Here is a 26,479-nt window from a genome sequence, read left to right as displayed (position 1 = left end):
GACATCTGGAGTTGTATCTAAGGAAGATATCCCACTGGCACAAGGGAGCACCGCCTCACTCTCCTCCCTTGTGCGCCTCCTCCCAAATCTGTTTTTAGGGTTCCCCCAGCCCTCCAGAGCAGGTTTTGGGGTAGCGAAAGAACTTCTCATGGAATGAGCATGTATTTCAAATCATTAGCATTTCCAAGTACATTTCCAGTCCCTAAAAACTATTGCTTTTGATGAAACACAAGTACACCTTAGATTACTGTTTCAAGAGAGAAAATGCACCTTTATTTCTGAACAGGTAACTTTAATGTGAAGGAGCCCCTCTAGTTACAGTATACAAAACAGACTTATGTACAACAACCAAATTTTACAGCTTCCAGCTTTTCAGCTGGCATTCCTTGAATGTGTTTAGAATCCTTACATACTTGTACTGACTAACTCCCAACAATGCCATACCAGATGTTTTCCTTAAATTCAAGGAACCACACTTCAGTCAATCCAAATTACCCTAGAGCATGTAGGGGGAAAGAAAAACCAAACTGAGCAAGTCCTTCAGGGATCCTAGTTTCCTTCCATCACTTCTTGGCATAAGTGATTTTCATTGCATGTGAAGGGGTAATTTTAAATCCTTGGAGGGCATCACGAGCAGCTCCAGCCTGCCCATCATTTTCAAACTCCACAAATGCGATGTCGTGTCTCCCGGGCACCAGGCGCACTTCTTTGAAACCAGGGAACCTTAAGAGATAAAAATTTAAACAAGATGACATGCTTTGATTTTGCAGGTTACAGGCTGTTCTTATTCTTCAACCAAAAAAAGTTTATAAAATTGAAATTCACCGTTGAAAATAAAGCTGAAAGCCATAGGCTGTATTTGCCAAGTAAAACATACCAAAGATCCCAGGAACATACTTGTAACACAATGGAAAAACAGAGCAGCTGAATTGCAGGCATTACAGACTTCAGACAATGTTTTTCATTTTATGAAGGCCACTTTGTGCCAAACTATTTTTCAGTTAATTTCCATTCAACAAATACGATTCCCAGAATGGGTTTGTTCTTCTGTTTCCAAACCTTCTCCTACAGAGCTAATTCAACACAATCTCTATCCAGCTTTGACAAAGCATAATTTACTAGAATGACTAACTTAGAAGTCACATGATGTACACTTACCCAAGTATACAACGTATGGGTATTTATGTTTTGCCAAATATTTCTATACCTTAAATGCAACGTATTTCACAGTTTGCATGGCTACTGTTTCTAAAACTTATGTCGAGTCAGACCAAAAACACAGACATCCTGCACTAAATCTGAGACAGGTTAAAATCCATGTTTGATATTGTCTTTCCTTGTCCCTCAAACATGGCTCATTACCAGCATCCCAGTTTTATTTTTAGAAATCCATTGACTGTTCTGCCTTTCTTACTCATAAATGTAAATTTAAATCAGCAGCTAATCCAAGAGGCAGCATGAAATGTTTAGGAAGGAGAAAGTGGCATGAACAGCCACTTCTTTGTTATTTGAAATGTCTTTGCCACCAGAGGCCAAAAAACTGAATTCATTCAGCTTGAACATAACCAAAGAGGCAAATTCTTAAGTCACATCTGACAACAACAATGAATTTTTGCTCTATGAGTGCATATAAATGGCAGCTTGAAAGGACGAGGTGTGTTTCTAAAGAGTCTTGGATCTCTATAGCCCTCCATAGCCTGCACTGAAGGCTCCATTATCTCAGCCCATCCAAACTGCAAAAACATAGTTGCATAGAACCAGACATCATTCTTTGAGTTCAAATGGTGGAATCTATTGCAAATGACAGAAGGTTAGAAGACCACGTATCTCACCACTGGGTTCTTGAAAGTTTCTGCAGAAGATGAAACTCTTAACAGCCCAATCCTGTGCAGTTTACTACAAAAAGTCCCACCAATTTTGCTGAGTCTCAAATGCAGGTGTAAAGGATTGTAGAACTATATATATCTATGTATCAAGATGAACTTACTGATTGAACAGCATTGACAACATCATTTCATTGGTCTCTTCTGGCAAGTTGTTGAGGAAAAGTATATAGTTCGGTGGATTATCAGGCACCTGTAAAGGAAGCAGCAAATAATGTGCTATGGTACGCCAAAACCACATTTGCTTTAATATTTATAAATGTTAACAGTAGCTATTTTGGCATAACTCACTGACGTTAACCCAAGAAGCTGCCAATTTTTCGTTTGACATAAGAAGAGAATTGGGGTGGACGTAAACAGCTTCAAGTTGTTTGTTTGTTTCTGCACTTCACAGGTTTTAAGGTTAGCTAAGGAGTCTAATACAACCAGGCAGCTATTCTGAGCATTTTCAGTTAAGAATACGGCTAGATAGTATACTCCACAACATCTCTCCTGCAAAAGGTCCAGGTCGTTGGCACTTCAGGCATTCAACAGCTGTCAGCCCAGTAGTACCTTTAAAAACAAAACCCTCACATACCAAGTATTCAGTTTGTGGTGTGCTATCATCTCTGTTATCCTAATAAGGACTTGGCACAATTAGAATGATAGGATTAAATTACAGATTTTGGACACTGTTTGCTTTTTCTACAACAATAAATGGAGGTACAGTTATATATTTACAGTCCCTCTAACCAAATACTAGCGGATAACACTTACCGACTGCTAATTAATCATTTACAGTGGTGCCCCGCAAGACGAATGCCTCGCAAGATGGAAAACTCGCTAGACGAAAGGGTTTTCCGTTTTTCGAGGCGCTTCGCAAGACGAATTTCCCTATGGGCTTGCTTCACAAGACGAAAACGTCTTGCGAGTTTTTTCCCTCCCCCCCCCCTTTTTCTAAGCCGCTAATAGCCGCTTAGCCACTAAGCCTTTAATAGCCGCTAAGCCACTAATAGCGCTAATCCGCTAATAGGGGTGCTTCGCAAGACGAAAAAACCACAAGACGAAGAGATTCGCGGAACGAATTAATTTCGTCTTGCGAGGCACCACTGTACAGAAGCTGGTCATATATGAATAAAGCATGTTGCTTCCAAAATGCATGTATCTGTATACAATATATGCAGCTCTAAAAAGACCAACGTGGTGATCTGAAATTGGTGTACTTCCAGTGCAAAGGATGTTAAGGATTACCTGTTGATTCTGCGAGTTTGCTTGGGAATTTGCTGAATTCTGGTTTGCTCCCTATTGAGAAATAAAAAGATTTTTTGTTTTTAAATTATGCTTCAAGACCTGAAGTCAGTATTAAAAACCCACGTATATTATAATTTACCCTACAGAGTTGCTAGAGGCTCAATTTTTAAATAGAAAAAAATACTTACATGGGCTTATGTTTTTAAGAGTTAAAGTTAAAGGGACCCCTGACTGTTAAGTCCAGTCACGGATGACTCTGGGATTGCAGCGCACATCTCGCTTTACTGGACGAGGGAGCCTTGCCACTTGTGGTTTTGCCAACAGTTGCTAGTAGCAAACACACACACACACACACACACACACACACACACACACACACAGTTGCCTCCTTATTCACCAGCACATACAAGTGACTTTGCCCTCCTATTCCCTCCCAACAACTCCACAGTCTTGTTTTTTTGCAAAACAAAAGATGGACAGGATAGCTGGAAGGAAATATAAAATGCTCAAAGACAAACAAATCCAAACCGCTCTGCAAAGTAAACAAAAGTCCTGGATTCCTCAAATAATTTTCTTCTCACAATAACAGCGCCCATGATACCCAAGCAGAACAAATCTGGGAGATTTTTTATTCTACATGTGGCAGCAATATCTCCTGGTAGGTAAAATATTCTTAGCTCAAAGGGGATCAGTCATTTTGCTAGGGAAAAGTACATTTTTTGTTAACTGCTAACCGCATAAAGCTAGTAAAAAAACAAAACCCAACAAATGTCAGGCTCAATTTCACAATCATATTTCTGTTTCCTCAGAAGCAAGTCCAGCTGATCTTACTCTCAGGTTAAGCAACTGTTGGTTTTTACGTGTATTGTTTTGAAACCGAGGCTTAACTCAGCTTACATAACACATAGTTCTGTTCTACATGTCTCCCAACACATGTACCCTACCATTTGTTAATGTTATAGGCAAATGTTAAAGAAAGAGGCTTATTCTTTGACCAATGGCAATGAGATCTGGACAAACTCACTTACCTGATTTGGCTTCTTTGCAGCATTAGCAGACTGTTCCAAGGACTTGATCTTCTTCTTCTCTTTCCTCTTCTCTTTATCAGCAAACGTACCACGCATTTTAGAAATCACATCGGAATCTGTTTTTGCATACTGGATGCGCTGTTGAAATTAGAATGCTGCATTAAGCATCAAAGCTGTGAATTTGAGCCTGATATTTTGGAACAGACAAGGAATAAAGGGGAGTGGGTTGAAGGTCACAGAGTATCCAGCTAATGAACTGTTTGAAAAGCTAAGGCAGTGTTATGTATTGGCAACTGGAGTCCAAACCAGAGCATGAGTTACATATAGTGCTGCAAGCCTGTTGGGCACACTGCCAGAGATGGCACCACCATGCCACTACATGCCACCCTAGCCAGAAACAAGGTGCATCTCCAAAGAAAACATTATATATTGTCCAGGGTAGGGAAGAACAGCCACAAAATACTTGGTTTTCACAATGAATTTGTATCAACGTGGAATGCATAAAGATTTTAAAAATACACACTAAAAAATAGGATTTTCTTACAGAAGATTCAGGTCTTTAGCCATGTTTTTAGACCAGTCCCCTTAAGACATTTACTTCTGTTCAATTATTGGACATTTTCCAAAGTTGATTAGAAGCTATCCATAAATATATTTCGAATGAGTTGATCAAGGTGTTCCTAACACACTTCACTGGCTATATTTTAATCAAAAGAGAGCTTTTGACAGTTACATTAAATTAGCAGTCTTATAACGAGGAACTGAAACTTATTTACAGAAGAAACCTGAACATGCTTACTTAGAAGTCTTACTGATTTTACTCCCTAGTAAGTGCTTTTAGAATTGTAGCATTGATCTGATCTGCACTGGAAAGACAAGAGAAAGCTTAAAATTATTTGTTTGCCTATAGTTGGTATGGCGAGTTTCCAATGAAGGGCCTTGTTATGAACTGACAGGATAGAATTTCATCATCATCATCATCATAGCTTGTTATTTATACGCCGCCCTCCCCGGCCAAAACGGGGCTCAGAGCGGCTAACACCAGATGTATAACACATTAACATAAAATCAAAAAATCAATTAAAATACACCCTAAAATCAGATCAGGATCAGAATAAAATCCAATCAGATGGCAACCCGCAGATTAGGGTTGGGGACCTTAAATGTTCACTGTTTGTGCTGAACTTATATGGGCCTATGAGAAAAATTGGGAGACCACTTTCATGCAAGTTCTTATGAAAGGGGAGGGGGAGTCAGACTGAACCCCGACCAAAGGCCTGGCGGAACAGCTCCGTCTTGCAGGCCCTGCGAAAAGATGTCAAATCCCACAGGGCCCTGGTCTCTTGTAACAAAGTGTTCCACCAGGCTGGGGCCACGGCCAAAAAGGCCTTGGCCCTGGTCGAGGCCAGTGTAATCTCATTGAGGCTCAGGACCTCCAAAATATTATTTGCGGGCCATAAGGTCCTCCGTGGGGCATACCAGGAGAGGCGGTCCCGCAGGTGCGAGTGTCCCGTAGGTACCAAGAGTCCTGCCAGCAGAAGCCCTGAAGAAGGACGTAAACTTGTGCAATGCAGCTTCCCCTCTCTCCGCCCCCTTAAATAGGCTCAGGAACAGTGCAGAGAGGCAAAAGAGAGAGGAACATCCCATCTGACAAGCCAAATCACTTGCCCTGAGAGAATGATCAGCATAGTGGGGTGCTGAATTCCTCCCTTTAGTGTTTGAAGAGCCTAGTGAACAGACCAAAAGCTTTAAATATACTACCTATTGCTCTAGGCAGAGAAACCCCAAGATCCCCAGCCACATTGTTCTCTTATGTTTTGCAGTAAAATATAAAGCTCACCATTGGTTTACCATAAAATGGAAAGCCTTGCAATTGTCTCAGGGCATTGGTGGAGGAGCCAAGTTCTTTAAATATAACAAAGGCCTGTCCTCTCATCTTCATCGTCTTTAGTGCCACAATGTCCACTACGTGGCCAAACTGAGAAAACAGTGCATATAGAGATCTTTTCAGTTCTGTTAAGGGAAGGAAGAAAAGGAGACTTATACTTGTATCTGCTTCTAAGACACCACAGCATCTTCAAGGTTACGGCAATCACTCCAAGAGACAGCACATGACTTGGGCAGTGAAGCCAGCCAAGTTTCTCACTCTAAAATCAGAAAAGTCTGACAATGCAACATGCCAGACATATGATACTTTCAATCATCACCTCTTACCCATTGTTTGCTGAAATGTTAACTGCTCCCAGCCAATTCCCTTCATGGGAAATTTCTGTGCCATCATTAGGTATTTCAAGACATCGATAACAATTTACCACTCTGGAGAAAATGACTAACAAATCATTTATATTTGAATGCTCTTCCCCCCTCTCTGTGTATTATCAATATTCTTCAGAAAAGCTGAGTTACAAAAATTTACCAAAGACCAATCCTCTCTCATGGTGGTGAAGAGAGGGCATGAAGCAGCATACTTCCTACAAAAACTTTCTGTTTCTTGACTAAGCATTCAGAATAAGGAATAATTTATTTTCATACCTTCCTTTTTAATTTTGTCATTAACATTATTGATATACAGTGTGTGGTTTGGTCGGATATCCATTTTTTAATTTCTGTCAAGCTGACCTGGAAAAAAACAAAATCAAGAATTTATTTAGCGTACTTTCTATAAAAACAAAACCCCTGAAAGCAGCTTACATTGAGTTATCTGATTTTATCCTTGCAATCACAATGTGAGACAGGTGTACCTGAGATATAGTGACTGGCCCAAGCTACCCAGCCAGCTTTGTGGCTGAGCAGGTTTTGGAAGACAGGTCTCCTCAGTCCAAGTCCCAACACTATAGCCACTAAATGATGAGGGCTCTGTACAACAAAATACAGCATATTTAAAATTAAAGATCATAGCTGACTTATCAGACTACAACATTTAATTTTAAAAAGAATTAGTGGACAACGCTAGCTATTTCTACTCAACACTATCCTAGTTTACAGGGTTGGCAAAAGCACCACAAATTGTATCCTACTAATTTACATTACTTCTGGTAGCCAAATTGAGCACCATTTGGTGGAAAGGCAGGATGGAAAGTTAACAAAACAAACATGCATTAACTGGCTGCAGCTGCTCCTCAAAAGCTTGTACATAACTTTATTTTTATTGGCAGCATGTGCGCCCACACGAGTTTTTAGCTCAGATACCAAATCCTTCCTGGCCTAGCTCCCTCTGCATAAAATAAAATACCAGCAAGGGGGTAAAAGAAAACTGGGCTGGGGCAATGCTTTCGGGTGTTATTGGGTTGTTGTTTTTATTTTAATTATATATATTGTGGGTTTTATGTTGATCTTTGCTGTGAACTGCCCTGAGATGTCTGGGTATAGGGCGGTACAGTGGTACCTCGGGTTAAGAACTTAATTCGTTCCGGAGGTCTGTACTTAACCTGAAACTGTTCTTAACCTAAAGCACCACTTTAGCTAATGGAGCCTCGTGCTGCTGCAGCGTCGCCGGAGCACGATTTCTGTTCTCATCCCGAAGCAAAGTTCTTAACCTGAAGCACTATTTCTGGGTTAGCGGAGTCTGTAACCTGAAGCGTATGTAGCCTGAGGTACCACTGTATATAAATTCAATAAATAATAATGATGCTTTAGGAGGCTACAAGGGCAGGATTTGGCTACACCGACTAGGCTCGGCGAGAAGGGTATGTACACGTGTCTGTGTGTGTGGATGCCTTGTAAAATTTCACTAAGTCGCCCTATTTACCTCTCTTCCACCCCCACCCCCCGAAAACACTGAGCCCAAAGCTGAAGCGGGGCTCACAAAGGCCTCCCTCTCCCTTGGAGCTGGATAATATTACGAAGAGGAGCCAAGTAGAGGGGGGGGGGGGGAGGCGTGGGAAGAGCATGTATGTGGGTGGATGCAAGTAGGGGACACCCCACTGCCACCCCCTTTTGTGCTTCTCGCACCAAACCTCCCTTGGAGGCTTCGAAGCAGAGGCCGGGGCGGCCACCTGTGGCCTAGCCGAGATTCCTGCACTGCAGCGGGTTGGACTAGATGGCCCTGGGGGGTCCCTTCTATGAGGAGGTTAAAGAAGCCGACGGTGGCGCCGCTAACCACCCCCGGAAGGCGTAGGGAGCCCAATGACTCCCCCACCCCTCCCCTCTTTCGCTCTGCCTGTACCGTCTCACCACCTCAAACCGCCTCCTCCCGCGCGCCACCACCCGACATGCCTCCTTCTCTCCTTCCCTTCCGTTTCCGGCCAGCGGTGAGGTGCACTTCCGCTCTTCCCTCTGGGCCCTCGGTGAAGCTTTCCCTTAGAGCGGGCAACCGCCACTGAAGGGGGAACGTTTTTCCAGAGAGGTGAGCGGGGATGGGGGGAAAGAAAACCTGTAGCGCATGCAGCTTGAACTTCCGGTTGAAAAAAAAAAAAGCCAACAACCGGAAACTCGTTATTGGCCGTTGGTCCGTACGGGCTCCGTTGTACGGCCGCTCTGCGCCGCCTCGTATCTATGGTAAAGTATTGGGAAGTTCCATCCTAGACCGCGAAGCGCTGTTAAAAAGCTGGAGACGCTCTAGCGATCCCCCTCTATAGAATTTGCCTTCTCCGCTCGAGGCCACTCAATCAATGCCAGGACGGCCGATTCGCGACGAGTTCTTCGGCTATCGATTGGTTCATTTCCGCTTTGCGAGCCCAGGTGATACAACGATACAGACACGTGTGGTTCACGGGGGTGTTTTTTACTGCTGCAGTGTAGCCCTACGTCTTGGGGTGGTTTTTTTGTAAGAAAGATGCCTCTGAGCACGTGCAGAGAGCCCCTCTGAATTGCTACCAGCAGCCATTCAAATTTAAAGAGGCAAAGCACTTCCTTTTAGAAATAATTCCTTGCATGTGGAAGAGAAAATGAAATTATTATTATTATTATTATTAATTATTATTTATACCCAGCCCATCTGACTGGATTTCCCCAGCCACTCTGAGCAGCTTCCAACAGAATATTAAAAACAATACAGCATGATACATTAAAAACTTCCCTAAACAGGGCTGCCTTCAGTTGCTTACTGCCTTGACATCTGCTGGGAGGGTGTTCCACAGGGCAGGCGCCACTATCGATGGTACTGAACACCGAGTAAATGGGCAAAAAATTAGTTTTTGTAAAATATGCTGGGATTTATAATATGCAAAATGAACCATGGAAAGAGAAGAACAGAATTCATTTATATTTTAATGATGTTTAAATGAGTAGTTTAAATTGTAAAACAGAAAATGTAATAAAAGTTATATACATCAGGGCAAAAAAGGAAAAGACAAGTTGCAAAAATGTCTAAGAAGTGTTGGAAATTTAAAGAGAAAGAAGGTTCTTTTTATCATATGTGGTGGTTTTATTGCAAGGTTAAAGCTTACTGGGAAATTATATATAATGAATGAGAAAAGATGTTTAAAATAACGTTTGTAAAAAACAACAACCCAGAAGCTTTCCTTTTGGGAATTATAGGGACAGATGTATCCAAACTGCATAGAAATTTATTCATGTATGTGACTACAGCGGCAAGAATGTTACTCACCCCAAAATGGAAAGAAGTAGTTGTCCTGGCAAAAGAAGAATGGATACAAAAACTTATGGAATATGGAGGGGAAAGGTGTCATATAAATGCAATAATTCATCATCATCCTTGGAAAGAAGCTTGAGCAGACAATAGTAAAGGATTGGGCAGCAATTCTTATTCCAAAACATGAGGAGCAAACTGTTGACAGGCCATTTAAGGAACCCATCAATTTTATCATCATCATCATCCTTGTTTTAGGTTTTGGTGTGGTTACATTCTGCATAGTTACTGGACAAAGCTATCGTGGCAGCATGCAAAATACACATTCAAAGTGTATTTGCTAATATACGAAGAGCCCTTCTGGTTCGGGTCAATTTATTATTTTTATTCTTTGTTACTTAAAAGTTTGTATGCCACCCTTCATCCGAAGATTCCAGGGAGGTTCGCAACAGAAAAATACAAAATTAGAATACATAATACATAATTCTGCAAAAATCAAACCAAAACCCGCCCAGTAAAGGCTCATATAGAAACACTAATGGACTCATGGTTCCCTGTACAGTGGTACCTCGGGTTACATACGCTTCAGGTTACATACGCTTCAGGTTACAGACTCTGCTAACCCAGAAATAGTGCTTCAGGTTAAGAAACTTGCTTCAGGATGAGAACAGAAATCGGGCTCCGGTGGCGCAGCGGCAGTGGGAGGCCCCATTAGCTAAAGTGGTGCTTCAGGTTAAGAACAGTTTCAGGTTAAGAACGGACCTCCAGAACAAATTAAGTACTTAACCTGAGGTACCACTGTACTCCTGCCAAACAATCAAGCTTCAGCAACTGAAACTTGTGAACTCTTTTCCAAGGCAGCCCAACATGGGGCATTCAATCATCCCAAAAACAGATTATCAATATGCAAAGAACAGAAGCAAGACTGATTGGACTAGGAAGGTAGGTCAACGTGTTTGGTCATTCTGAACAGCCCTGTTTTTATAAGTCACTGAAAAAAAGTTGAACTCATTTGTGCTCTTGCAATTTAGTAATTAAATTGTGCCCTGCCATCTCAATGAATGCCACGAAGTCAGGATTGTGAGTTGCTGATTTTTGTAGCAAACCTGGGAATTTTGTGTTAAATGGTGGGTTATAAATACAGTAAATAATAGCAATATTAATAGCTGGTGTGCAAGCTGAAATGGCAACATTGAACATTCATCCTGATCTGTTTGTGAGGAGGTTATCCAATTGTTATCTCTCAGTTTCCAGTGCATTTTCACATCACTTTCCTTATTGCATAAAGTCCAACTGGGGCGGAGAGGAGTGGGTTGGTTGCACAAAGCACCAAATGAACTTTTAACTGTGCAACCTGTATTTGCTATAGTATATGCCATTGAATACCACCTAAAAATGGTGGCAGTACAGAGGCATGCATTTAAGCTGAAAAGTGACTGGCTTTTTCAGCAGCACAAGTGATCCAAGAAAGCTGAGCAGCGAACGCTCCCATGAATGCGTACAGCTTCTCTCACCCATGGCTACAAGTGACAAATTAAGCAGCTGAATTTTAATTTAGAAGTTTTCAAGCATATAACTGTAAGGTAAGAAAAAAGAATGTGCAAACCAGAATCGTTTTTCTCAGCAGTCAAGGGACAAAGATATGTTACAGACGTTTGCCCTTCCAGAATGCCATTGTGCAATGCAGTCCTGCACAGTTTACTCAGAAGTAAGTCCTACAGTGTTCAACAGAGGTTACTCCCCGGATTTCAGCCTTATATGATAAATGGAGTTGTTATGCAAGGGAGTGCATGTTAAGTTTTTATTACTGTTCTACCAACAGGATTAGTATGTGACTCAGCAAATATGAAGAGCCAGTGATGTCAGCAGTTTAGTAATGCCTATAGACAAAGAATGTTTATTCAATACAATATTGCTTTGAATTATTGAAATACAAAGGCTACCAAAATATTTGTTTTAATTTCTCTTGAGTTGCCCAGAGGAACAAACAAACATTCCTTAAAGTATGATGGATGAATGCTTGGAATTAGTTTGCTAACAAAATGTCTTTGTTTCTATGAATGAGAAATTATTATTTTTCCCCCAAAAAAGGAGTTTCAACAGGAGGGCTAAGACTACAATCCCATATTCACTCCCCAATATTCAAGGGGAGTCCAGTCCCCTTGAACTCAACAGGGCTTACTTCTGAGCAGGTGTGTATCAGATTGTGCTTTTAACCTGGTAATGTTTAAATGTAGAACAAATGAATAAGGCACCTGGTGTTTAGGTTATGTATTTAGTTCACACTGAAACATTTTTCTGCAGAGTGTAATGCAAGTCATAAATCCCTCTACAGTGGTACCTCGGGTTAAGTACTTAATTCATTCCGGAGGTCCGTTCTTAACCTGAAACTGTTCTTAACCTGAAGCACCACTTTAGCTAATGGGGCCTCCCGCTGCCGCCGCACCGCCAGAGCCCGATTTCTGTTCTCATCCTGAAGCAAAGTTTTTAACCTGAAGCGCTATTTCTGGGTTAGCGGAGTGTGTAACCTGAAGCGTATGCAACCTGAAGCGTATGCAACCCGAGGTACCACTGTATTTCCAAAGTTCAGTAATGAGTGCAGAATTTTTTTTTAATGTAGCTTTAATTTGGAAAAGAAAATGGGCAAGATAGGAAAGGGAATCAACTGGGTAGAGGCGACAGGTGAAGATGTGGCCACAGCAACCCGGGAGGCTTCCAAATGATGCTGAACTGCTGATAGGTGGGGCTAGCTGAGGTCAAATGCACTGTGTAATCCCTTTTATCCCTGCACTGCAGGTTGAGCTATGAGATTGGCATGCAGCAACCCTGCAGTGTTGTTCACGGGTTGTTTTCCTATTGCAGACTGGGGAGCTATGCTGAGAGAGAGACTTGCTTATGACAGCCCTGCGATGTAGCCGATTGTGAATATTACAGGTCAGAGGTGGGGCTGAGTCTGGTTTGGATTCCCAGTCAGAAACCTCCCTTAGCTCTCAGGTTGCAAGAAACGCCAAGTTACTTACCGTATTTTTCGCTCTGTAAGACGCACCAGACCTTAAGGCGCACCTAGTTTTTGGAAGAGGAAAACAAGGGGGGAAAATTCTGAATCCCATAAGCCAGGACAGCAAGCGGGAGCTTGCTGTCTTGGCTTATGGGATAGCCACATGCAGCCTTTCCCAGGCAAGGGGAGCCTTTATCCCCTGCCTGGGAGAGGCTGCACACGGCTCCCCCAAGAGCCAGGCTCCCTTTAAAGAGCTCGTGGAGTGTGTGTGCGGCACTTGGGGGCTTTTCCCCGAGGAGGGAGAAGGGCAGCGCTGAGCAGAGCCTTTAAAGGGAGCGCTGAGCAGAGCCTCCCGCCTGCATTTGCTCCATAAGACGCACACACATTTCCCCTTACTTTTTAGGAGGGGGAAAGTGCATCTTATAGAGCGAAAAATACGGTAAGCTGTCCCTTCCTCCCAAGACAAGACAAGCACTCTGTTGAATACAAAAACCTTATGCTGCACTGAGTTGCATGAATACAGGTTGCTCTTATTAATCTTCGAGAACTATTTTTTGCACATGAAGCTAAGACCCAAGTTAGAGCAGGAACTCGAGTCTTTGATTTCAGTGTGTGTGTGTGTTCTTCCAGCCACGTGCCCATATAACCTTTTGCAACACATTGCTGTATTTTGTTGCGGGGCCCTGCGTGGTGTCCCTGTTTCCTTTCCTGTGCTGAAAGGAGTCATTCAGCAGTTCAGAACCGCCAACACCCACTCCAGCATTTAGCAGAGTAGAAAACAGTTGACTTAGATAAATAAATAAATCAATTCTAGATGTAAAGGTACATTGATCTCCATCTTGTGAGGCCAGGAAGTGAATCACATTAAGGTCTGACACATTTATTTATTTATTCATAGATTGCATCCTGCCTTTCCAATTGCTGATTATAAATCAGGGTGGGGGAAATACATTGCGTAGCATCCAGTAACATCGTTCAGATTAAGCAAAGGATTTATGCTTGTTCGACTGGCCTTTCAGCTTCTCACCTCCTCCCTGTAGTTACAAAAATCTCTCCGGAGGCTTCATAATAATAATAATAATAATAATAATAATAATACTTTATTATTTATACCCCACCCATGAAGCTGAGTTTCCCCAGCCACTCTGGGTGGCTCCCAATCGAGTGTTAAAAACAATACAGCATTAAATATTAAAAATTTCCCTAAACAGGGAACAGATTTTCTAGAAAAGATTTTGGGGGTTCAGGAGGAAGCTAAGGTATGGTACAGTACGTTTCCGAGCACAATTCAAAGCCCTAAATGGCCTCGGTCCAGTATACCTGAAGGAGCGTCTCCACCCCCATCGTTCTGCCCGGACACTGAGGTCCAGCACCGAGGGCCTTCTGGCAGTTCCCTCACTGCGAGAAGCCAAGTTACAGGGAACCAGGCAGAGGGCCTTCTCGGTAGTGGCACCCACCCTGTGGAACGCCCTCCCACCAGATGTCAAAGAGAACAACAACTACCAGACTTTTAGAAGACATCTGAAGGCAGCCCTGTTTAGGGAAGCTTTTAATGTTTGATGTATCACAGTATTTTAATATTCTTTTGGAAGCCGCCCAGAGTGGCTGGGGAAGCCCAGCCAGATGGGCGGGGTATAAATAAATTATTATTATTATTATTATTGGACATCCCAGCTCACAAGGGAAAGCCTTTTGCACAATGGGATCCTGATCCAGAGATTGTCATGCACAACAAGGTGTTTCATGCGACTAGTCTCTTGAGACAGAGCATGGGTGTGCATATTTCCATTAAATTATCACGGAGGTAAATCATTCCCTCCAGATGGCGAGATTCATTTCACTTGCCACATCACATTTTCATCTATCCACTTCTATTATGGCATTTCGTGCCACTTTTGACACAGATACTTGCAGTCCTTAAAACTTCTAATTACTTTCATTAAATGAACCGGGATGAATAAAGTTGTACTATCTTCTTGACATTTGTAGCTAATTGCATCTCACGCAAACCGTGAAATCATGCCCCCATCTTTGTATTTTATCAGCCATGCAGAAATAAAATATCATTTAGAGGAGGAATAGAAAAGAGACAAGCAATGAGCGCTTACTCATTAAAGCACAACCCAAGAACAATGAGGTCCTTGTGATTATCAGGCGTGTGATATGAAACTTGCCCATGTGCTCTCAGAGTTTTCTCATTCCTTCATTTGTTGGGAATGTGTGGATTCAGTGCACTTGTCATTTTCTGATTTTAAATAAAGTATGTATCAGCCTCAGGAGTGTGGGCCACCTCTCCAGGGAAGAACCATAACTCAGTGGTAGAGCATCTACCGTATTTTTCGCTCTATAGGACGCACTTTTCCCCTCCAAAAATTAAGGGGAAATGTGTGTGCGTCCTATGGAGCGAATGCAGGCTCCTTGGCTTCAGCGATAGGAACGTGAAGCCTCCAAAGCGCAGAGAGAGCACTCCCTCCGCGCTCCGGAGGCTACGCGTTGCTTTCGCTGAAGCCTGGAGAGCGAGAGGGGTTGGTGCGCACTGACCCCTCTCGCTCTCCAGGCTTCAGGGATAGCCGCCTGAAGCCTTTGGAGCGCAGCGGGACCTCACGCTGCGCTCCAAAGGCTTCGGGTTCCTTTTGCTGAAGCCGGGAGAGCAAGACTCTCCCGGCTTCAGCAGAGAGGGAGAGCTGCGCGGCGCCCCGTCAGCGAAGCGGGAGGAGAAATGGAAGGGGCTCCGTTTCTCCTGCCGCTTCACTGAAGGGGCGCTGAGCAGAGAGGGGGAGAATTTTTTTTCTTGTTCTCCCCCTCTAAAACAAGGTGCGTCCTATGGTCGGGTGCGTCCTATAGAGCGAAAAATACGGTATGTTACATGCCAATGGGTTGACCCCGGATAAGGGAACTTCCTATGTTCCTAAAACAAAATACAGCATCAACTACACCCATGACTTGGTTTCCTTAGGGTGGGGGAAGCCTTCAGCAACAGTACAGCAGTTATGGTTCTGGGATCCATTTTTATGGCTTCCATACAATTCGCTAGCAAATTATCCTAATTGTACCTTGACATGGATCTGAGAGAAGAGGCTACAGTGTCCCCAGAAATTAATAACTTCCATATTTATTCTCTCTCATATAACCCCCCCCCTTTCCTCCAAGCAATGCAAGGCAATGCATATGGTTCTTCCTCCCCTTGTTTTAGCCTCAAAACAACTCAGTAAAGATCACCCGGTCAGCTTTTTGGCTGCGAGGAGATTTCATAGGATCATAGAATTGTACATTTGGAAGGGATTGTCTAGTCCCAACCCTTGCGATTCAGGAATTTCATGCTCTACCGTAGACTTTCTTACTTTTCTAACTACTACAGCTTACTATCTGTAATTTAACCGTGCACAATTGCATATCTTTTGTACTGTTATACCAGTTACACATTATTTTTTAAAAAGAAACTGATTTTTTAAAAAATGCATTTGGAGCTCAGGGCATCATGTATATGGGGTTCTTGGCTGATCCACGCAATCCAGATTGCTGCATCATGACTCTCCAGACTATAACCCTACCCCTAAGGATCTGATCCTGATAACCCAAACTCTGTGTCTCAACACATCTGCCAGGAGTTGTTTGCCTATCACCACCACACTTCCATTGCTCTTATAAAGTGCATGTACACTACATGATTCTCTCCCAGTGGTTCATGGGTGGTGAAAAACATTATGTTGATCTGGTCAACATTTGGTTATTGAGTTCACAAAAAGTTCTACTTCTACCTCTGATCGTTCTCTGATTTCACTAAAACCATCTCCTCCCCGCCAAACTTAAACATACACTTACTGCTCTAATTCCAATCATGTGGAATCTATGACTTGTACCAAAAACAAATACTACCTTATCAGCCCATTCATGTTTGCATTTTTTCCTGTTTGCCTATTTTATCATTTTCCCCATGCTAGCACACTGAAAATGAAACCTGTGGGTGGTTTTAATTTCATTCAGTTGGTTTAAAAATGCATTCTAATTTGTTTAGGTTTCTTTAGAGGGTCGTTATTGATTAGACACAGTGCCATCTGGCTCCATTATAACTTTTTTTGTTGGAAATAGGAGCAAAATGTTTCATTCCTTAATTGCATCTAATATTGTGCTTATTGGCTTTCTACAGTTTTGTTGTTGCTAGTCAATGTCTACTTATGAATGAACTGTGCCACAGTGGGTGACATTTTGTAAAGGACAGCATGGTTTGGAATTAAACCAATGCAGTGAATTTAATTGCACCAGATTTTTAAAAGTGTCAATTTTCATTCTTGATTTTTCCTTGATATAGCTATTTCTACTGGATCCCGTTCCATTCAATAATTCAATGATACTTAATGAAGATAATAGTTTTCTTTAACTTGGTAATGAAGACAAATAATTCATTGTTCACAAATTAACCTATCAAGATATACAGCTAACTTGTCTATCAATTTCAGTGGGTCGTCTCCAAGTGTGATTTAGTTGTAAATCACCCTTGCATACCTACCAGGTAATAACACTAGTTAAAATCTGAGCAAACATAATCTACAAAGAATAGGAGTGACTCACTGATTCATTAATTGCATATATCTTTCAGTTCTAGTATTGATCTTTCTATCCTCATATATTAATATAATTAAATGTCTGCCTGTAGTTTAAAGAACAGATTTGCTCCACACAATATGTGTAAAAATAGGAGGAACATTATAATTTATTTCCTTGGGAAACTGAAAGAAAAGTCTCTACTAAGTCACACCGAGAATTGTGATTTTCACCCAAGGGAAACAGGTATGAAAGCAGGAAACCTGGAGGGCTGAGAGAAGGGTTATTACAATGGATAAGCATTGTTAACATTCCTTAGGCTTAGAGCTTCTTAGTTCTGTGTTGCCAGGGAACGGTGATGAGTCTTCAACCTTTTGCCAGGGCTGATGTGAGGCTGTTCCATTAATCCTGAATGCTACAGATACGGGGATCTATTTCATTTGAAATCACAGCAGCCCCTACTGTCTAATGGAAACTTGGGAAGGTCATTTCACTAATAAATCTGTAGAAGAATGGAACATCTTCTTTAGAAATTACACCAAACTAAACCACAAGGAAGCTCTACTGAAGATGCTTTCTAGTTTAAAAATAGGTGAGTTTTAAGTGCCCCAGCTGCCTTATAATTATTATAGGTGTATCTAATATTAATATCAGGCTACATATTTTCAAAGCAAATTAGTACTAGGCAAGTTGCTGGGATGGCAATTCATGTTTGAATTACAAATATGATGTATTGTTTCAGTGGGTTACATTTATTGCCACACTGCCACTTCTGTTTGTTCCTCACCTGAGCACAGACTAGCCATTTAGTTTCAGACATCTTAAACAGTAACAATCTGTCTATTTCCACCAATTGCCGAATGCTGAAGGCACACCCAAAATTTGAAGGACCCTGTTTGGAGCAATTGTCTCCACACCATGCAAGTGAGAAACGACCTCACAGACTGTAACCACCTGGCTTTTCTTCTTTCTTCTTGCACTGCCCTCATACAAGTCAAGTAAATAAGGCTACTGGTGACTACTACTGATGGGAGTGTTCAACTTGTGCTTTCAGAGTCAGGGTGCCTTTGAACATATTGCTGGCATGCTGCCCTCGGTTTCTGTGTGTGGGCTTCCTATAGGCAATTAGTTGGCCAATATGAGAATCAGATGCTAGACTAGACGGGACACTGCCCGATGCAGCAAAATTCTTCTTATGTCCAGTGGGGCTTATTTCTGAGTTGGCATATATTCAGATAGCATCATTAACTGCAGACTTTACCCCTTTCTTCAGTAAGGCAAGGGTCAAGTCCTGGGGGAAGTGAATTATCTCCTGACACAGCCTTAGAACCATATGGATCCTCAAGGTCTGTTTGACTCTCGCAGATGCTTGATATTTATTAGCTGTTCTGTAAATCTTCCAATCTGTACACAATGCTTCTCCATGGCCAGCTGCCAATTGCCAGCCGGAACATATCCTGCAAGCATCTGCCAAGGGTCTCTGAGTCTTTATGGGAGTAAGCACTCGTTTAAACACCATTAATAAGAACGCATCTCTTTATCTATTCCTGTCAGGTGTTTCTCTGAGGAATAAGAACGTGTCTTGACTTGACACAAGTGTTTGAGGGAAGATCTCGATCCAGGGCTGAGTTGAAGGGATGAGATGAGTTTCCCTGCCTCCTCATTCTGTGGCAGATTCTTACTTCACCAATTATGACAATGTGGTTTAGTGGGTGCAGGACAGGCTCAGAACTTCCCTTTTTAATGCTGTTTCTAAAGCAGAACTGTATGCTGAAACCACATCGTACAATTTCCCAAATCAGAAATCTGTGTAGAGTTGCTGAGCACACCCTCTCTCTCTTCTCTGCTTCATTCACCCTCCCCAAACCCAACAGCGAAACAGAGGATAATAATACCAGCCTGCGTTACTGAATTGTTGTAAGGATTGCGACAACCAGATAATGCATGTGAAATGCTTCAAACACTTGAAACCACTGTACAAAGGCTGCATATCATGATGTCTGTCTGGTCCCATGCAAATTATATCAAAAATGTAAAAGGCATTTGACATATATCCATGCTAATTGTCTGGTGCCTAGGGAACAGCTCTTTGTTGTTGTTGTCTTTACAAATCATAGCCAGGGGTGGGGAACCTTTTTTCCGTTGAGGGCTGCATTCTCCCAGGAGTAATCTGTCAGGGACCTGCCAGTAGTGGGCAGGACCAGGGGCAAAACTCAGTGAGGCCACCCCACCCATCTTTGCCACTTCATGTTCACTCCCTCTGTGGCAGGCTGCTAGCATAAGGACAAGTCACTCCTGATCAGAACTGGTTGGCTTCAGAGGGCTTCCCCCCCCCTCCATTCATCTTTCCATCATCACTTCATCCATTTTAGTGTTTCCCTCTCACCCTCCCTCTGGGCTCCCCTGCCTTCCAGGTGAAACTAGGCTCAGGGTACAGTCTCCCACTCCAGCCATGTAAAAGACTACCTTCTTCTTTCTTTGGCGATCACTCGTAGCTGAGTTAAGATTGTCTTCCATAAACACAGTTTTAAAAGTGAATCCATAAGTGACTGTGGAGGCCAGTTCTGAATCCACGCGCCCTTCCACAGTGGGGGCATAAGTTTCCAGGCGGGAGTTGATCATGGTGAGGATTTGCCAAGCGTGCTTTCCACTTAGCATGTTTCTCCCTTTCATCCTGAGTTTGAGCATCTTCAAAGCCCAGGACACCTTTGATAAAGGCTCTTCTCCAATTAGAGCACTCACAGGCAAGTGCTTCCCAGTTGTCGGTGTTTATACTACATTTTTTTAAGATTTGCCACGAGAGAGTCTTTCAACCTCCTTTGTTGACCACCAGCATTATGCTTACCATTTTTAAGTTCAGAATAGAGTACTTGCTTTGGAAGATGATAATCAGGCATCCAAACATAGCCATTCCAACGAAGCTGATGTTGAAGAATCATTGCTTCGACACTGGTGATCTTTGCTTCTTCCAGTACACTGGCATTCGTTCGCCTGTCTTCCCAAGTGATGTACAAAATGTTTCGGAGACACCGTTAATAGAATCTTTCAAGGAGTAGGAGATGGCGTTTATAAGTGGTCCACGTTTCACAAGCATACAGTAAGGTTGGTAGTGCAATAGCTTTGTAAACAAGCATTTCGGTTTCCCTGCAAAAGTCCTCAAACACTCTGCACTTCAGTCGGGAGAAAGCTGCACTCGCAGAGCTCAGGCAATGCTGGATTTCAGCATCAATGTCTGACCTTGTGGAAAGATAACTGCCCAGGTAGGAAAGGGGACTGGCATTTTCCAGTGTTGGATATGTGGCACTGCAGAGGGATTGTTTTGTGCTTGTAGGTGCAGCTTGTTGGGCTCCCCTGCCTTCCAGGTGAAACTAGGCTCAGGGTACAATCCCTCACCCCCAGCCATGTAAAAGACTACCAACTCAATCTAGTGAGTAATTCTAAATACAGAGGACAGGATAAGAACACAGAACCCACCCAGTAACCACCAGAGACTTGCCTTATTTATTTCAATGAAGGATGTTACTCTGCCAATAAAACGACTAGGGTACAACATCTCCTCTATGCCACTGGAAAAGCGATGTAGGATTCCAAAGAGCAGTGTTTGATTCTATACATCTTCAGGGTTCCATGATTTGTGGATGGGAAAATTAATAAGGGAGGAACAGTAAAGATGCTACAGTTGCACTTGTTTTGAAATTAGATGTCTTCAATCTTCCACTCTAGTCTACACAATTAATTCATCCAATTAATCCACTCAGAGTCTTTCTGATAGTTAAATCAGAATAATATGCTCATTTCCAAAGAGCTGCCTGAGGTGCAGAAATTTGCACACATTATAAGCTTTAGTGGCGTATTAAGAATGGAATGCTTCATGGATGGGTCTGCTTTAAAAATGTCTGAAAAGGAGTCATTAACAGATTCAGAATTATAGCAACAGCCTGAAAATATATCTGCATATATCTGAAAAGCCCCAGGCTTCTATTGTGGAATTTAAGCAAAAATGGGATTTCTTCTAATTATAATGATCATCTACTCTGAAATAATTCTTGCCTGGATCTAACACCCCCCCCCCCCGAGGCATTATAAAAATATCCATTGTCTTCCGTGGTATTTTGACTGAGGATTTTCATTATCTTCAAATATTTCTGTATCAGCTCCGTGCACTCTGCATCCCTTTGCTGTGCAGATAATAAAAATGCATGTGCATTTCTACCCATGAAGTTGTGGATTTTATGTATTTCTGTTTATTGCAAAATAATGCTCCGTTCGTGTGCTGTTAAATTTCTTTGATCTTACTGGAAGTCTTCAGATTTGCCAATGCACCAGGTAGACCACTAGAGGGAGGGAAAGTTGCTTGTTTTGAAATGCATAATTATTACAGTGAGATGCTTGGCAGAGTGATAGGGCGATAAAACTTTGGGTGCTGAATAATTATATAATACCTGAAATTCTTATAGGGGTTTTTTTTGCCTTTAAAACTTTTTTAAAAAATGCAAGTCCCCTCTGCAGGAAAGAGAAAATTGCACCACGTGCCCTCTTGCCTAGGACTCCACAAGAACAGAATAGTTACTGCAGCATGTTCACATGCATAGCTGTTTGAGGGCCATGCACATGCAAGCTCTACCAGTGTTTTAGGAAGATGAATGTTTCAAGGCTAGCACACAAATGCGCGGTTCCTATGAAATCAATGCCATCTTCCCTGGGAAGCTGACTGAGGGAAACATGATTGCTGACTCTTAATACACTATTGAATATGTAATACAAGGGCTGGATTAGGGGAGGACAAAATGTAAACACTGGGCAGTAAAATCCTTAGAGTGGAGGCAATTTTTTTTTAAAAAAGGCTATCCTCGATAGCTAATAACAGCATGAGGCTCTGCAAGAAATGAAGAATGCTGTGGCATCCCTGGTGCTCCACATAAAGAGAGTTTTAAAGAGTGACAGAATGGATCAGCTGATGGGTTGATCAGCAGTTTCCTCCCCCCCCCCAAGTGCTCAGGATCAGGGATGAAAGGAAAGGATAGTTCTGGAGATGGGCTGATCTACAGCTGTGATGAGATGACATTGCCTTCAAAGCTTTCCCTGAATAAGAGCATCTTGCTGATATTTCATGAGCCACAGATCAATCTTGGAGAGGGAGGAAATTGGGGGGGGGGGGAGAGATGGCAGTTTCGCAGCTTGGAGCAAATTGAGCAGCAAATTGAGAATGCTGCTTTCTGTGATCCATGACAACTTTGGGAAGGCCTCGATGATGGCTGCTAGTTTGGGAAATCAATTTTGGCACAGCTTTCTTTGTCAAGTGTAAAAAAATTCTGCGCACAGACCGTTCCTTGCGCTCATTCCCACCAGCACCGTACCTCAGAAAGAAACATCAAAATGGGCCAAGGAAGGAGGGGGGATTGTCTAAATCAACCCAACATAAAAGTTCTGATTTACATTTCCTGGGTATTGCATTAGAGCTAGCCTTGAGGGAAGTTCCCACCTGCCCAAGCCCCTTTCATGTAGAGTGGTACCTCGGGTTAAGTACTTAATTCGTTCTGAGGTCCGTTCTTAACCTGAAGCACCACTTAGCTAATGGGGCCTCCTGCTGCCGCCAGAGCACAATTTCTGTTCTCATCCTGAAGCAAAATTCTTAACCTGAGGTACCATTTCTGGGTTAGCAGAGTCTGTAACCTGAAGCGTATGTAACCTGAGGTACCACTGTAATACCAAGGAAGCTGTTGACACTTTGAACTGATCTCATGCAGAGTTATGGGCTGCATGAGGGCTAACAAATTGAAACTTAATCAGAACAAGGCAGAGGCATTCCTGGTTAGGCAAGAAATGGACTCTGAAATTGCCATTGAGCTCTGTTTTGGATGGGTTGACAGCCTGGGTGCTCCTTCACTTGGCTTTTACCTGGGTTGGTGTTCTTAAAACTTGGGTCCCATGTTACCAGACTACAACTCCCATCATCCCTGACCATTGGCTAAGCTGGTGGTGGATGATGGGAGTTGTAGTCCAACCACATCTGAGGGCCCAAGGTTGAAGAACAGTGACCTGAACGACTACCTGAATGTGGCCCAACCTTTGAAAAGATTACAGAAGTTTCAGCTAGTCCAGGATGCGGCTGCAAAGATGTTGCTCTGCACATGCCCATGGGATCACGTTACAGGAATCCTGCAACTACTGCATCTTTCCATATCCCCTGACCTGTTTACTAAGATCCAAAGCAAAAGCCATTCTCTGGATCCGACCTAGGACAGAAGCACATTTGAGCGGGATTTGGAGCAGAGGTCGCTCCCAGCCCTGCCTTGATCCCCAAAGGGAAGGAGAGGCTGCCCAGTTATGGAACGCCTTGTCCCTAGCTGGCCCAGTTTTTCATCAGTGATTAAAGTCCATTTTATTCCTATGTGGCAGATACTGTTTTCATTGGTGGTTTTAACTGCTGTTCCCGCCTCCTGGGCTGGTTATTTTTAGATATTGTTGTTTTTATAACATTTTCATTGCAAATGTTGTAAACAGCCCCCAGTGGTGCTTTTGCATCAGAAGGCAGGGAAATGAATAAATATTCTTAAGAACATAAGAAGAGGCCGGCCAAAGGCCCATCTAGACCAGCATCTGTGCGGGAAGATATTGGGGGCTGAGCAGTAGAACTCTCTGCACTTGCAAATCCCAGCATTTGACAGCAGAGACAGAACTTAGCAATGATGGCTACTAATTACTGATAGCCTTATCTTCCATGAATGTGTCTAATCCTCTTTTAAAGCCATGCACTTAAAACTAGCATTGAAGAGAGTGCCTCACCTTCATCCAACTCTGAGCTCTGCCTCTCACCCAATTTAAACTGTGAACTTGCTCTGAATTTTGTTCATCTGCCCCCTCCCATTAGATGTGTGTAGTAAGATTTGAAAAGCCAGAGTTAGATGCCCAAGTATCCAGAGAACTTCTGTCATTAATTCTGACCATCAGAAAGATATTCCTGAGGTTTAGTCAGAATCTCCTTTCTTGTAACTTGAATGCATTGGTTCGAGTCCTACCCTCCAGAGCAGCAGAAAACAAGCTTGCTCCATCTTCCATGTGAAAGCCCTTGAGATATTTGAAGATGGCTATCATATCTCCTCTCAGTTTCTGCTTTTCCAGGCTAACCATACCCAGCTCCTTCAAGCTCCTTCATTAGGCCATTTCCAGACCCTTGATCATCTTGGCTGTCCTCCTCTGCACACATTCCAGCTTGTCAACATCCTTCTTAAATTGTGGAAGAAGACTGGAGTGGTACTATTACTTCCCTTGATCTGGACATTATACTTCTCTTGATGCAGCCTAGAACATCAGCTTTTTTTGCTGCTGTATCACACTGTTGACTCATAACAAAAAATTCCTTCCAGTAGCACCTTAAAGACCAACTAAGTTAGTTCTAGGTATGAGCTTTCATGTGCATGCACACTTCTTCAGATACACTGAAACAGAAGTCACCAGACCCTTCTATATAGTGAGAAGGTGGGGATGGGTATTACTCAGAAGGGTGGTGGGAATTTTTGTTTTGACTATGGCAGACCAACACGGCTACCTATCTGTAACTGTTGACTCATGTTAAGCTTGTGGTATACTAAGACCCCTAGATCTTTTTCACATGTACACTGGTACTTAATTCATTCCGGAGGTCCGTACTTAATCTGAAACTGTTCTTAACCTGAAACACCACTTTAGCTAATGGGGCCTCCTGTTGCCGCCACACCGCCGGAGCACGATTTCTGTTCTCAACCTGAAGCAAAGTTCTTAACCTGAAGCACTATTTCTGGGTTAGCAGAGTATGTAACCTGAAGCGTATGTAACCTGAAGCGTATGTAACCTGAGGTACCACTGTACTACCGGCAAGCCAGGCATCCCCCTTCTTACATTTGTGCAGCTGGTTCTTCCTGCTTAAGTGTTGAACGCAAGCCAGCACCTTGCCCAGGTTTTTCTAGATGTTTTTTTTTTAAGCCAAGGATGAAACCTGACCTTTGACAGAAGAAGAAGAAGAAGAGTTTGGATTTGATATCCCGCCTTTCACTCCCCTTCAGGAGTCTCAAAGCAGCTAACATTCTCCTTTCCCTTCCTCCCCCACAACAAACACTCTGTGAGGTGAGTGGGGCTGAGAGACTTCAAAGAAGTGTGACTGGCCCAAGGTCACCCAGCAGCTGCATGTGGAGGAGCGGAGACTCGAACCCAGTTCCCCAGATTACAAGACTACCGCTCTTAACCACTACACCACACTGGCTCTCTGACAGCTTCTGCACCATTCACATCCTGGTGTTTCTTTCTGTCCCTGGTCTAGGTGCGCCACTGGCCTGATTTGGATCATGGGTCCGAGCCCCACGTTGGGCAAAACAACTTCCTTGCCTCACAGGTGGTTGGGCTAGATGGCATTTTACCCCGGTCAGCCAGACCTGTGGCACCTGCTGATATTGCTAAGTATGCAGGTTCAATCCCTGTGTGTTCGTGCATATTTCTACCTTGCAGGGGGGCTGGACTTGATGACGCCTGGGGGGTCCCTTCCAACTCCTGCTGTTGGCATTTTACCACAGTTGCCCAGACCTGTGGCATTTGCTGATAATGCCCAGGTTGCAGGTTCGATCCCCATGGGTGGGTGTGCATATTCCTGCCTTGCTGGGGGGGGGGGGCGGCAACTGGACTCCATGACGCCTGGGGGTTCCACTTCCAACTCCTGCTGCTGTTGAGGTTTTACCAGAACTGTGGCACTTGTTCTTAATGCCCAGGTTGCAGGTTATAATAATAATACCACCTTTATTGTCAATGTACAACCTGTGTAAAGGTAAAGGTAAAAGGACCCCTGACCATTAGGTCCAGTTGTGACCGACTCTGGGGTTGCGGCACTCATTTCGCTTTATTGGCCGAGGGAGCTGGCGTACAGCTTCTGGGTCTTGTGGCCAGCATGACTAAGCCACTTCTGGCGAACCAGAGCAGTGCACGGAAACACTGTTTACCTTCCTGCAGGAGTGGTACCTATTTACCTACTTGCACTTTGACGTGCTTTCAAACTGCTAGGTTGGCAGGAGCAGGGACCGAGCAACGGGAGCTGACCCCGTCGCGGGGATTCGAACCGCCGACCTTCTGATCGGCAAGTCCTAGGCTCTGTGGTTTAACCCACAGTGCCACCCGTGTACAACCTGTGTACAATGAAATTAACTGAGCCTCCCCCCCCCCACTTAATCTCATTGCACTCATTACACAGGTGCAATCCGTGTGTGTGTGTGTGCATATTCCTGCCTTGTAGGGGGTTGGGCTA

General features: G+C 43.2%; 1 protein-coding gene across 2 annotated transcripts; it reads right to left on the bottom strand.

Annotated features, from left to right (window-relative positions):
* Nucleotides 1-244: 244 nt before the first annotated feature.
* SNRPB2 (small nuclear ribonucleoprotein polypeptide B2) lies at nt 245-8,520 on the bottom strand. 2 transcript variants are annotated; one of them, XM_081857463.1, is made up of 8 exons: nt 8,307-8,520; nt 6,883-6,997; nt 6,674-6,760; nt 5,982-6,154; nt 4,142-4,279; nt 3,114-3,164; nt 1,988-2,076; nt 245-723 (listed from the first exon to the last, which is right to left on the bottom strand). In XM_081857463.1, the coding sequence occupies exons 3-8, from the start codon at nt 6,735-6,737 to the stop codon at nt 564-566; spliced, it is 675 nt and encodes a 224-aa protein (XP_081713589.1). In that variant the 5' UTR covers nt 6,738-6,760; nt 6,883-6,997; nt 8,307-8,520; the 3' UTR covers nt 245-563. The 2 variants fall into 2 exon arrangements, with proteins under 2 accessions (XP_081713589.1, XP_081713588.1); XM_081857462.1 differs by lacking the exon at nt 6,883-6,997.
* Nucleotides 8,521-26,479: the final 17,959 nt, after the last annotated feature.

This window comes from Podarcis erhardii, assembly GCF_964252035.2.
Source record: "Podarcis erhardii genome assembly, chromosome: 3".
Taxonomy (NCBI): domain Eukaryota; kingdom Metazoa; phylum Chordata; class Lepidosauria; order Squamata; family Lacertidae; genus Podarcis; species Podarcis erhardii.
This window is presented reverse-complemented; position numbering and strand designations above follow the sequence as displayed.

Bases quoted from the DNA above. Each gene is read 5' to 3' on its own strand.
- SNRPB2 (XM_081857463.1), bottom strand. From the start codon at position 6,737: ATGGATATCCGACCAAACCACACACTGTATATCAATAATGTTAATGAC. The intron at 6,155-6,673 runs GTATGAAAATAA...TTCCCTTAACAG, and splicing joins TGACAAAATTAAAAAGGAAG to AACTGAAAAGATCTCTATAT. The intron at 4,280-5,981 runs GTGAGCTTTATA...TAATTTCAACAG, and splicing joins CATTTTATGGTAAACCAATG to CGCATCCAGTATGCAAAAAC.